Consider the following 13971-nt stretch of genomic DNA (forward strand, 5'->3'; position numbering starts at 1 on the left):
TCAAGCTGGGATGAGAGGTCAAACATCCGAAAGATAATCCATATTTTTCTGTCCTTATAATTGAGTGAATTTAATTGTCATTTGATCGACTCAGAATCACAGAAAAACAAAAACTACAGAACTGTGAAAACTCCATCCTGTTATTCTGTCACTCCCTCATTAAAAACATGGCTGAAGTGTTGCCTTGGCACATTCACGTATTTCTGAGTAATCTGTAAAAACTCTGATGGCGGCCATTTTAGGGATAGGTTTGCCTGAGTCCTCCTAGGAACGCCCCCACCTCCTGGAGACGCCTCCGAGCTTTGGTCACCAGCCGAGTAACCAACCACTGCTCCTCAGCAGAACCCCCTCCCCACTGATGCCACAGACAGCGTGTGGAGGGGGCGTGTCTAAAGGCTCAGAGGTTCTTAAAGAGACAGAGGCCGATTTCAAGACATTCACTACAGCCATTTTGAAAGAGACATTTTATACAAGGCAGTTATTCTAATTTACTGCATTTACAGACCAACAGAAGGTTTGTCATCATTGTAGTGAGATATAGACTGGTGCTATGGGACTGACAAAAGCAGAACACCCCCTCTTTAAAGCAGAACACCCCCTCTTTAAAGCAGAACACCCCCTCTTTAAAGCAGAACACCCCCTCTTTAAAGCAGAACACCCCCTCTTTAAAGCAGAACACGCCCTCTTTAAAGCAGAACACCCCCTCTTTAAAGCAGAACACCCCCTCTTTAAAGTCCTACAAAATGAAAATCCAACGTCAGGCTTCATGGTTTGTCTTGACACAGATTTTTAGTTTATTATTTATTCAGAAAAGTGCTTTTAAACTAATGACAGGTGTGTAGAATCTCACAAAAGACAAACAAACACAGTTCCTCCGGTGTGTTTGTGTGATACAGCGCGTGCTCCGCTGGGGGGCGCTCTGCTCCGCCGCTGCTCCGCTGGGGGGCGCTCCGCCGCTGCTCTGACGCGCTGGTGCCGCAGAAGAAGAACCCGTTAGCCGCTGCTGTTAGCCTGTTAGCGTTAGCTCCGCGTTAGCTTCGGTTTTGCTGATTTAAAGTGCCCAAACCGAGAGGCTCGAGAGCAGAGCCGTGAGTCCGGGTTTGGACCTGCCCCAGGACCGGAACCATCATGCCTGAGAGTGAGTTTCATCCCTTTGCTTCACACGGGTCTGTGGTTCCGAGGCGTTAGCTTCAGGAGTTAGCCGCCTAGCATCTCTGCAGTGAAAACACAAAGATGTTTCTGTTTTCATCATGTGAGAGTTTATTCTTCTGCACAAACTGAACTCGGACGGTTTAAAACTCACCGGTTCGGTTCAGTTCAGGGGTTTCAGTGTTTTTAATGTTCATGTTTTGGTCCAGTTTGTTCTGAATCTGAACTTTTACCTGAAAACACAGAAAAGAATCCGTTTATTTATCGTGTCTCACATGTGTTTGGTTAAAGTCCGGAGCTGGAAAACAATGAAGGGTCACGTTTATTTACGTTTATATAATGACCAATAACTAGTCCTTTATTGAACCGCTCATTACATTAGTTACATTTACTCAAGTACATGAACTTAGGGAACGTTTACGAGTTACTGTTTTTTCACACAGTGACTGTGACGTCAGGGACACAGATGAAAATAAACCTTTGGCTAATTCTAGTAGAAATGAATTTGCAGAGAGTAAAAATACACACGGACCCTGTGAACCCCTTCATCCAAACACAACAAACCAACCTCAGTTTAAATTATGTTCAAATCATTACATTCTTTAAATATTTCTGCCACATTTATACTAATGTTCATTAAAAGACTTTAACAAAGCTTCATTTAGATGTAAAATAAATGTGTTTTGTGACTTCGTTCTTCATAAAGATTTAAAAGAACAGATTTCCTGTTTTGTTTCTCGTCATTTATGTCGTGACTGAAACATGAATCAGACACAGTTACTCACACAGTACTCGAGTAACATTTCTCCAAGTACTTTTTTACTGTTACTCGAGTAAATATCCTCTGATCATCTCATTTTCATTTTTTCTTTATTTCATTCATTTAAAAATGCAACAGCAGCATTTAGCATGAATGAAAAGGAGCAGAAAGAAGTAAAAAACTTATAACGTCTGACCCTAATCCAGGTCATTTAAATGTTAAACTGTCTCATGCAGCTTCTTTTCTTTTTCTTTTTTTCTTGTCCAAGACATCAAAACACAAAACACAAAATACAAAATACATAAATAAAGTGTATCTGCTCCTCCGCAGTGTCATATTTTTGTAACATTGATAATTTTACAAACTTCTTAAACACATCAATGGACTTAACTTTAACTTTACAATCAAGACTGTTCCACAGAGACTCCTTTGACTGAGAAACATCTTTCCTTTGCTGCCGATGGAAACCTGGGTTTTGTAAAAACCTCAGTACCTTTTAGTTCATATCTGCTTTTTCTCTTATTGAATCTGCTTTGTAAATTATTTGGTAAACTTTCCAGATGAGCTTTATACATGGTTTTTAAAAGGTTAAACTCTACTAATTCACAAAATTTCATCTTTCCTTGTGTTTCAGCCGAGAGTTACTCGAACCCTCTGGCTCCGGAGGGTCATGAGGTGGACGACCATCGCTCCGCGGCGCAGTGAGTCTTTCACCATTACACATATACATATATATATATATATATATATATATAATATCTAACGTCAGGATTAACCCGCGCTGTTGTGTGTTTGTGCAGAGCCAAACTGACCAACGATGACTTCAGGAAACTGCTCATGACCCCGAGAGCGGCGCCGTCCTCCGCCCCGCCCTCATCCAAGTCCAGGACCCATGAGTAAGTCCTTCACTTTATACTTTATACTTTATACTTTATACTTTATACTCTATACTCTGTATATATGGACAAAACCACCGGCCTCTTGCCCAGCGGGGGAGCGCCTTAAAGGACCCGGCCACCGCTGTCCCAGACTGAGACATGTTCTCACCTGAGCTTAGACGAGTTCATGTGTGCCTGTCAGGTCTTTGTGTGTGCGCTCAGTTACGACCAAAGATGTTGTTAGCATTCGGCCTCTCCCAGTGTGTTCCTATGGCTCCAAACGGGGGTGAAGTTAGAAGCGACCGAGCTCTTCAGCAAAGACCAGACAGGTACGGATCAACTCGTCTAAGCTCAGGTCAGAACAGAGCTCAGTGTGGAAGACAGTGAACTGTTCCTTTAAAAGCCCTGGAAATACTGCCAGTGTTTTCATCAAGTGGTCTTTTAATGACATTTGCAGATAATCTTTTCTATTTTATTTTAATCTCTTTATTCATTGAGTTTTTTTCCTTGCTTGTTCTAATTATATTCTCAAAATGAAGTGAATGAAATAAAGGAGGTTCTTACCCTGTAATATCAGCAGGAGGAAAAGGAGCAAAAACGGCTCAGCTGGAATCAAACACCGACACAGACGGTTTAAGGCAGGGGGAGGCAACGTCAGGCCCGGGGGCCAAATCCGGCCCTCCAGCTCAGAACCTCTGGCCCCCAAGATGATTTTGAGAAATATTATTATGCAAATAAGATCAAATACCTGTTAAAGTGTCTAAAAATGTGAGAAATAGTCAGTATTTTACCACCCACATGGTCATATTATATAATGTAAAACAGGGATTCTAGACCCAAAAGTGGGTCGCGGAACTGTTTTCAGTGGGTCGAGTCTAAAGGGAACTTTTATTCAATGTTTCCTTCTGAAACTGCTGAACACAGAGTTCATTATAATGTTTGTTGGGTTGTCTTGATCATGTGTGGGCTGAAGGTCCCGAAGCCGCTTCAGAACCGCTGATGTTAAACATTGGTATTTCCAGACAAAGGTCTTTACTTTCGGCTACAATGGGGAGGTTCGGCCCCGGGCGTTTTGGCCAAGATGAAAATCGGCCTCCACGACGCAAACACTTGCCTCCCCCTGGCAAGGCCGGGGAGGTGTCTTGCCCAAGGACACAACGACAGTGGGCAACCATTCCTCCCCTCTTTAAGCCCTTCTGAGTTTGCAAAGTGAAGAGAGCAGGAACAGTTTTCCAAATGAAATGACTAAGCTCCTCCCCCTCCTCTCCTGATTGGACCTGACGGGCTGGTTCACAGGAAAGGCTCGTCTCATTGGTCAATGCGGGAGGAAACTGAGGGACTTTACAGAAACAATATCTACATCTTTTCACTGACTTCACATCATAATGAGTCACTTTAAGATGACGGTGACTGGGCGTGTTTTGCAGAATGCCCCGGGACTACAACGAGGACGAGGATCCGGCCGCTCGCCGCAGGAAGAAGAAGAGGTACGTTTACGCCGCCACATTCTCGCACTGTAGAGCTGGGTCCTGCTCATCACCGATACCTGAACCATCTTCTGATACCGATACGGAAATATCTGTCGTCTAGAACCAGAAATCTGAACAATATTTTGAAATTGTGGCAATTTTAAAGAGGGCGTGTTCTGCTTTAAAGAGGGGGTGTTCTGCTTTAAAGAGGGCGTGTTCTGCTTTAAAGAGGGGGTGTTCTGCTTTAAAGAGGGGGTGTTCTGCTTTAAAGAGGGGGTGTTCTGCTTTTGTCAGTCCCATAGCACCAGTCTATATCTCACTACAATGATGACAAACCTTCTGCTGGTCTGTAAATGCAGTAAATTAGAATAACTGCCTTGTATAAAATGTCTCTCTCAAAATGGCTGTAGTGAATGTCTTGAAATAGGCCTCTGTCTCTTTAAGAACCTCTGAGCCTTTAGACACGCCCCCTCCACACGCTGTCTGTGGCATCAGTGGGGAGGGGGTTCTGCTGAGGAGCAGTGGTTGGTCACTCGGCTGGTGACCAAAGCTCGGAGGCGTCTCCAGGAGGTGGGGGCGTTCCTAGGAGGACTCAGGCAAACCTATCCCTAAAATGGCCGCCATCAGAGTTTTTACAGATTACTCAGAAATACGTGATTGTGCCAAGGCAACACTTCAGCCATGTTTTTAATGAGGGAGTGACAGAATAACATGATGGAAAGCTGGAAAAAGTCAATTTTGCAGAATACCCCCCCTTTAAGGAAGTGTTTTTAATGAAAATGGGGCAAACTTTAGGAAAAAAATAAAGAAAGGACCAAGTTACTTCCTTCAGTTTTCTTGTACTTTGTGACGTCATCTCCTCGTTCTCTGTGACAGTTACTACGCGAAGCTCCGTCAGCAGGAGATCGAGCGCGAGCGGGAACTGGCGGAGAAATACCGAGACCGAGCGCGAGAGCGACGTGACGGCGTCAACAAGGACTACGAGGAAACGGAACTCATCAGCACCACGGCCAATTACAGAGCGGTGGGACCGACCGCGGAGGCGTGAGTCACTCCTGACACCCCCACACAGACTGTAATCACTCCTGACCCCCCCACACGGACTGTAATCACTCCTGACACCCCCACACAGACTGTAATCACTCCTGAACCCCCCACACAGACTGATCTTCCAGGATTGAGGGTCTTGACTTCCTAACGTCTCCTCGTTTCCTGGTTTCTTGACCCTCCTTCCGTCTCTTGTGTTCAGGGATAAATCTGCGGCGGAGAAGCGGCGACAGCTGATCCAAGAGTCTAAGTTCTTGGGAGGTGACATGGAGCACACTCACTTGGTGAAAGGTCTGGACTTCGCGCTCCTGCAGAAGGTACAGCTGTAGATCGTTTTAAACAAACGTTAGTGTGGCTCTGGCTCGCGTTCCTCTGAGCAGAGCTTCATGAACCCGTCTGAACATAAAGAGCTGTGTCTGTGCTTCAGGTGCGAGCAGAGATCACCAGCAAAGAGAAGGAGGAAGAGGACCTGATGGAGAAGGTCCAGAAGGAAGTCAAGTATGACAACTTCTATAGATACTCTTTCAGGTACTACTAACTCTGCTGACTCATGTCCTGGTGTCCTGCAGGAAGGAGGTGGAGCCTGAGGAGAAGATGGAGTTCAAAACACGGATGGGTGAGTGGTCTCCTCACTGCAGAGCGGTCCTGGTCCTGGTCCTGGTCCTGGTCCTGGTCCTGGTCCTGGTCCCGGTCCCGGGCCCGGTCCTGGTCCTGGTCCTGATCCCGGTCATGGTCCCGTCCTGGTCTGACCGGCCTCTGCGTCTTCTCCTCAGGGAGGAACATTTACCGCGTGGTTTTCCGCTCGGCGCAGCAGGAGAGGAACGAGCTGTTTCTCCCTGGACGAATGGCTTACGTGGTCGACCTGGAGGACGAGTTCACCGACACCGACATCCCGACCACGCTGATCCGGAGCAAGGCCGACTGCCCCACCATGGAGGTAACTATAGTAACCACTGCCCCACCATGGAGGTAACCATAGTAACCACTGCCCCACCATGGAGGTAACTCTAGTAACCACTGCCCCACCATGGAGGTAACCGTAGTCACCACTGCCCCACCATGGAGGTAACCGTAGTAACCACTGCCCCACCATGGAGGTAACTGTAGTAACCACTGCCCCACCATGGAGGTAACTGTAGTAACCACTGTCCCACCATGGAGGTAACTATAGTAACCACTGCCCCACCATGGAGGTAACTGTAGTAACCACTGCCCCACCATGGAGGTAACTGTAGTAACCACTGCCCCACCATGGAGGTAACCATAGTAACCACTGCCCCACCATGGAGGTAACCGTAGTAACCACTGCCCCACCATGGAGGTAACCATAGTAACCACTGCCCCACCATGGAGGTAACTGTAGTAACCACTGCCCCACCATGGAGGTAACTATAGTAACCACTGTCCCACCATGGAGGTAACTGTAGTAACCACTGCCCCACCATGGAGGTAACCGTAGTAACCACTGCCCCACCATGGAGGTAACTATAGTAACCACTGCCCCACCATGGAGGTAACTGTAGTAACCACTGCCCCACCATGGAGGTAACTATAGTAACCACTGCCCCACCATGGAGGTAACTGTAGTAACCACTGTCCCACCATGGAGGTAACCATAGTAACCACTGCCCCACCATGGAGGTAACTATAGTAACCACTGCCCCACCATGGAGGTAACTGTAGTAACCACTGTCCCACCATGGAGGTAACCATAGTAGCCACTGTCCCACCATGGAGGTAACTATAGTAACCACTGCCCCACCATGGAGGTAACTATAGTAACCACTGTCCCACCATGGAGGTAACCATAGTAGCCACTGCCCCACCATGGAGGTAACTGTAGTAACCACTGCCCCACCATGGAGGTAACCGTAGTAACCACTGCCCCACCATGGAGGTAACTGTAGTAACCACTGCCCCACCATGGAGGTAACCATAGTAACCACTGCCCCACCATGGAGGTAACTGTAGTAACCACTGCCCCACCATGGAGGTAACCATAGTAACCACTGCCCCACCATGGAGGTAACTATAGTAACCACTGTCCCACCATGGAGGTAACCATAGTAGCCACTGCCCCACCATGGAGGTAACTGTAGTAACCACTGCCCCACCATGGAGGTAACCGTAGTAACCACTGCCCCACCATGGAGGTAACTGTAGTAACCACTGCCCCACCATGGAGGTAACCATAGTAACCACTGCCCCACCATGGAGGTAACTGTAGTAACCACTGCCCCACCATGGAGGTAACCATAGTAACCACTGCCCCACCATGGAGGTAACTGTAGTAACCACTGCCCCACCATGGAGGTAACTGTAGTAACCACTGCCCCACCATGGAGGTAACTATAGTAACCACTGTCCCACCATGGAGGTAACTATAGTAACCACTGCCCCACCATGGAGGTAACTATAGTAACCACTGCCCCACCATGGAGGTAACTATAGTAACCACTGCCCCATCATGGAGGTAACCGTAGTAACCACTGCCCCACCATGGAGGTAACTATAGTAACCACTGCCCCACCATGGAGGTAACTGTAGTAACCACTGCCCCACCATGGAGGTAACCATAGTAACCACTGCCCCACCATGGAGGTAACTATAGTAACCACTGCCCCACCATGGAGGTAACTGTAGTAACCACTGCCCCACCATGGAGGTAACTGTAGTAACCACTGCCCCACCATGGAGGTAACTATAGTAACCACTGCCCCACCATGGAGGTAACTATAGTAACCACTGCCCCACCATGGAGGTAACTATAGTAACCACTGCCCCACCATGGAGGTAACTATAGTAACCACTGCCCCACCATGGAGGTAACTGTAGTAACCACTGCCCCACCATGGAGGTAACTGTAGTAACCACTGCCCCACCATGGAGGTAACTGTAGTAACCACTGCCCCACCATGGAGGTAACTGTAGTAACCACTGCCCCATCATGGAGGTAACTGTAGTAACCACTGCCCCATCATGGAGGTAACTGTAGTAACCACTGCCCCACCATGGAGGTAACTGTAGTAACCACTGCCCCACCATGGAGGTAACCGTAGTCACCACTGCCCCACCATGGAGGTAACTGTAGTAACCACTGCCCCACCATGGAGGTAACTGTAGTAACCACTGTCCCACCATGGAGGTAACCGTAGTCACCACTGCCCCACCATGGAGGTAACTGTAGTCACCACTGCCCCACCATGGAGGTAACTATAGTAACCACTGCCCCACCATGGAGGTAACTGTAGTAACCACTGTCCCACCATGGAGGTAACTGTAGTAACCACTGCCCCACCATGGAGGTAACCGTAGTAACCACTGCCCCACCATGGAGGTAACCGTAGTAACCACTGCCCCACCATGGAGGTAACTGTAGTAACCACTGTCCCACCATGGAGGTAACCGTAGTCACCACTGCCCCACCATGGAGGTAACCGTAGTCACCACTGCCCCACCATGGAGGTAACCGTAGTAACCACTGCCCCACCATGGAGGTAACCGTAGTCACCACTGCCCCACCATGGAGGTAACTGTAGTAACCACTGCCCCACCATGGAGGTAACTGTAGTAACCACTGCCCCACCATGGAGGTAACTATAGTAACCACTGCCCCACCATGGAGGTAACTGTAGTAACCACTGCCCCACCATGGAGGTAACCGTAGTCACCACTGCCCCACCATGGAGGTAACTGTAGTAACCACTGCCCCACCATGGAGGTAACTGTAGTAACCACTGCCCCACCATGGAGGTAACTATAGTAACCACTGCCCCACCATGGAGGTAACTGTAGTAACCACTGTCCCACCATGGAGGTAACTGTAGTAACCACTGCCCCACCATGGAGGTAACCGTAGTAACCACTGCCCCACCATGGAGGTAACTATAGTAACCACTGCCCCACCATGGAGGTAACCGTAGTCACCACTGCCCCACCATGGAGGTAACTGTAGTAACCACTGCCCCACCATGGAGGTAACTGTAGTAACCACTGTCCCACCATGGAGGTAACCGTAGTCACCACTGCCCCACCATGGAGGTAACTGTAGTAACCACTGCCCCACCATGGAGGTAACTATAGTAACCACTGCCCCACCATGGAGGTAACTATAGTAACCACTGCCCCACCATGGAGGTAACTATAGTAACCACTGCCCCACCATGGAGGTAACTGTAGTAACCACTGCCCCACCATGGAGGTAACTATAGTAACCACTGCCCCACCATGGAGGTAACTGTAGTAACCACTGCCCCACCATGGAGGTAACTATAGTAACCACTGCCCCACCATGGAGGTAACTGTAGTAACCACTGCCCCACCATGGAGGTAACTATAGTAACCACTGCCCCACCATGGAGGTAACTGTAGTAACCACTGCCCCACCATGGAGGTAACTGTAGTAACCACTGCCCCACCATGGAGGTAACTATAGTAACCACTGCCCCACCATGGAGGTAACTATAGTAACCACTGCCCCACCATGGAGGTAACTATAGTAACCACTGCCCCACCATGGAGGTAACTGTAGTAACCACTGCCCCACCATGGAGGTAACTATAGTAACCACTGCCCCACCATGGAGGTAACTGTAGTAACCACTGCCCCACCATGGAGGTAACTATAGTAACCACTGCCCCACCATGGAGGTAACTGTAGTAACCACTGCCCCACCATGGAGGTAACTATAGTAACCACTGCCCCACCATGGAGGTAACTATAGTAACCACTGCCCCACCATGGAGGTAACTGTAGTAACCACTGCCCCACCATGGAGGTAACTATAGTAACCACTGCCCCACCATGGAGGTAACTATAGTAACCACTGCCCCACCATGGAGGTAACTGTAGTAACCACTGCCCCACCATGGAGGTAACTGTAGTAACCACTGCCCCACCATGGAGGTAACTATAGTAACCACTGCCCCACCATGGAGGTAACTGTAGTAACCACTGCCCCACCATGGAGGTAACTATAGTAACCACTGCCCCACCATGGAGGTAACTGTAGTCACCACTGCCCCACCATGGAGGTAACTGTAGTAACCACTGCCCCACCATGGAGGTAACTGTAGTAACCACTGCCCCACCATGGAGGTAACTATAGTAACCACTGCCCCACCATGGAGGTAACTGTAGTAACCACTGTCCCACCATGGAGGTAACCGTAGTAACCACTGCCCCACCATGGAGGTAACTATAGTAACCACTGCCCCACCATGGAGGTAACTGTAGTAACCACTGCCCCACCATGGAGGTAACTATAGTAACCACTGCCCCACCATGGAGGTAACTATAGTAACCACTGCCCCACCATGGAGGTAACTGTAGTAACCACTGCCCCACCATGGAGGTAACTATAGTAACCACTGCCCCACCATGGAGGTAACCGTAGTCACCACTGCCCCACCATGGAGGTAACTGTAGTAACCACTGTCCCACCATGGAGGTAACTGTAGTAACCACTGTCCCACCATGGAGGTAACCGTAGTCACCACTGCCCCACCATGGAGGTAACTGTAGTAACCACTGCCCCACCATGGAGGTAACTATAGTAACCACTGCCCCACCATGGAGGTAACCGTAGTCACCACTGCCCCACCATGGAGGTAACTATAGTAACCACTGTCCCACCATGGAGGTAACTATAGTAACCACTGCCCCACCATGGAGGTAACTGTAGTAACCACTGCCCCACCATGGAGGTAACCGTAGTAACCACTGCCCCACCATGGAGGTAACTATAGTAACCACTGCCCCACCATGGAGGTAACCGTAGTCACCACTGCCCCACCATGGAGGTAACTGTAGTAACCACTGCCCCACCATGGAGGTAACTGTAGTAACCACTGCCCCACCATGGAGGTAACTGTAGTAACCACTGCCCCACCATGGAGGTAACTGTAGTAACCACTGCCCCACCATGGAGGTAACTATAGTAACCACTGCCCCACCATGGAGGTAACTGTAGTAACCACTGCCCCACCATGGAGGTAACTATAGTAACCACTGCCCCACCATGGAGGTAACTGTAGTAACCACTGCCCCACCATGGAGGTAACTATAGTAACCACTGCCCCACCATGGAGGTAACTGTAGTAACCACTGCCCCACCATGGAGGTAACTATAGTAACCACTGCCCCACCATGGAGGTAACTATAGTAACCACTGCCCCACCATGGAGGTAACTATAGTAACCACTGTCCCACCATGGAGGTAACTGTAGTAACCACTGCCCCACCATGGAGGTAACTATAGTAACCACTGCCCCACCATGGAGGTAACTGTAGTAACCACTGCCCCACCATGGAGGTAACCGTAGTCACCACTGCCCCACCATGGAGGTAACCGTAGTAACCACTGCCCCACCATGGAGGTAACTGTAGTAACCACTGCCCCACCATGGAGGTAACTGTAGTAACCACTGCCCCACATGGAGGTAACTATAGTAACCACTGCCCCACCATGGAGGTAACCGTAGTCACCACTGCCCCACCATGGAGGTACCCGTAGTAACCACTGCCCCACCATGGAGGTAACTGTAGTAACCACTGCCCCACCATGGAGGTAACCGTAGTCACCACTGCCCCACCATGGAGGTAACTGTAGTAACCACTGCCCCACCATGGAGGTAACTATAGTAACCACTGCCCCACCATGGAGGTAACTGTAGTAACCACTGCCCCACCATGGAGGTAACTGTAGTAACCACTGCCCCACCATGGAGGTAACTATAGTAACCACTGCCCCACCATGGAGGTAACTATAGTAACCACTGCCCCACCATGGAGGTAACTATAGTAACCACTGCCCCACCATGGAGGTAACTATAGTAACCACTGCCCCACCATGGAGGTAACCGTAGTCACCACTGCCCCACCATGGAGGTAACTATAGTAACCACTGTCCCACCATGGAGGTAACTATAGTAACCACTGCCCCACCATGGAGGTAACTATAGTAACCACTGCCCCACCATGGAGGTAACTATAGTAACCACTGCCCCACCATGGAGGTAACTGTAGTAACCACTGCCCCACCATGGAGGTAACTATAGTAACCACTGCCCCACCATGGAGGTAACTGTAGTCACCACTGCCCCACCATGGAGGTAACTGTAGTAACCACTGCCCCACCATGGAGGTAACTGTAGTAACCACTGCCCCACCATGGAGGTAACTGTAGTAACCACTGTCCCACCATGGAGGTAACTGTAGTAACCACTGCCCCACCATGGAGGTAACTGTAGTAACCACTGCCCCACCATGGAGGTAACTATAGTAACCACTGCCCCACCATGGAGGTAACTATAGTAACCACTGCCCCACCATGGAGGTAACTGTAGTAACCACTGCCCCACCATGGAGGTAACTATAGTAACCACTGCCCCACCATGGAGGTAACTATAGTCACCACTGCCCCACCATGGAGGTAACTGTAGTAACCACTGTCCCACCATGGAGGTAACTATAGTAACCACTGCCCCACCATGGAGGTAACCATAGTAACCACTGCCCCACCATGGAGGTAACTGTAGTAACCACTGCCCCACCATGGAGGTAACTGTAGTAACCACTGCCCCACCATGGAGGTAACTATAGTAACCACTGCCCCACCATGGAGGTAACTATAGTAACCACTGCCCCACCATGGAGGTAACTGTAGTAACCACTGCCCCACCATGGAGGTAACTATAGTAACCACTGCCCCACCATGGAGGTAACTATAGTCACCACTGCCCCACCATGGAGGTAACTGTAGTAACCACTGTCCCACCATGGAGGTAACTATAGTAACCACTGCCCCACCATGGAGGTAACTATAGTCACCACTGCCCCACCATGGAGGTAACTGTAGTAACCACTGCCCCACCATGGAGGTAACTGTAGTAACCACTGTCCCACCATGGAGGTAACCATAGTAACCACTGCCCCATTGTGAGGAAGCTGCCACGAGGGGTTGAAATGGGCAGACTTAACAAAGTTAGAGTTCTCACCAGACATTTATTGCTCACGCAAACAGAACTTCTGACACACAGATACAAAATGGCCCCCATGACCACAGCAGTCAGCTTTTATACCTCCCCTAATGGGAAAGGACCTCCCACCGGTACCATTCCTAGTTTCCCCCCTTCCACATGGTTCAGCCTGAGGTTTTTAAAATGGCCGACAAAGACCACGCCCCTTCCTTTCTCACCAGGTGGTACAGGTAAATGTCTGAGTAAATGAATAAACAAAGTTGTAAATGGATAATTATAAACTTAAACATGAATCTGAGGTTATTGTTGGCTGGTGGATATTGCAAACGAAACAAACGAAGCAAAATAACAAACACACACAACGGGACAAACCCACTTTGTCGCACCCACCATGGAGGTAACTATAGTAACCACTGCCCACCATGGAGGTAACTATAGTAACCACTGCCCCACCATGGAGGTAGCAGCTGTTCTCTTAATCTGATGTGTTTGTCTGGCAGAAACCGTCCTCATTGTGCCGTTATCTGCACAAACATCAGTTCGATGATTACGCTTAATCTTTACTGAAATATCAAAGGTTTTCAGACCGAGACATTCAAGTATTTCAGGCTGTTCATCAGCAGATCCTTTTTCTTTCCCTGATTGCTTGAAAACGTTTTTTCTTTAACTATTACTAATTTCTTTTATGT

At 49.0% G+C, this 13971-nt stretch overlaps 1 protein-coding gene across 1 annotated transcript; it reads left to right on the forward strand.

The window, feature by feature from the left end:
* Positions 1 to 982: 982 nt before the first annotated feature.
* ik (IK cytokine) lies at positions 983 to 6291 on the forward strand. The gene is made up of 9 exons (XM_079566060.1): positions 983 to 1138; positions 2544 to 2610; positions 2710 to 2805; positions 4215 to 4274; positions 5133 to 5300; positions 5506 to 5620; positions 5731 to 5801; positions 5873 to 5919; positions 6077 to 6291. The coding sequence occupies exons 1-9, from the start codon at positions 1129 to 1131 to the stop codon at positions 6274 to 6276; spliced, it is 834 nt and encodes a 277-aa protein (XP_079422186.1). The 5' UTR covers positions 983 to 1128; the 3' UTR covers positions 6277 to 6291.
* Positions 6292 to 13971: the final 7680 nt, after the last annotated feature.

This window comes from Gobius niger (genome assembly GCF_951799975.1).
Source record: "Gobius niger genome assembly, chromosome: 11".
NCBI lineage: Eukaryota > Metazoa > Chordata > Actinopteri > Gobiiformes > Gobiidae > Gobius > Gobius niger.

Coding starts and splice junctions, on each gene's coding strand:
- ik (XM_079566060.1), top strand. Junction 2,611..2,709: donor GACCATCGCTCCGCGGCGCA/GTGAGTCTTTCA, acceptor GTGTTTGTGCAG/AGCCAAACTGACCAACGATG. Junction 2,806..4,214: donor TCCAAGTCCAGGACCCATGA/GTAAGTCCTTCA, acceptor CGTGTTTTGCAG/AATGCCCCGGGACTACAACG.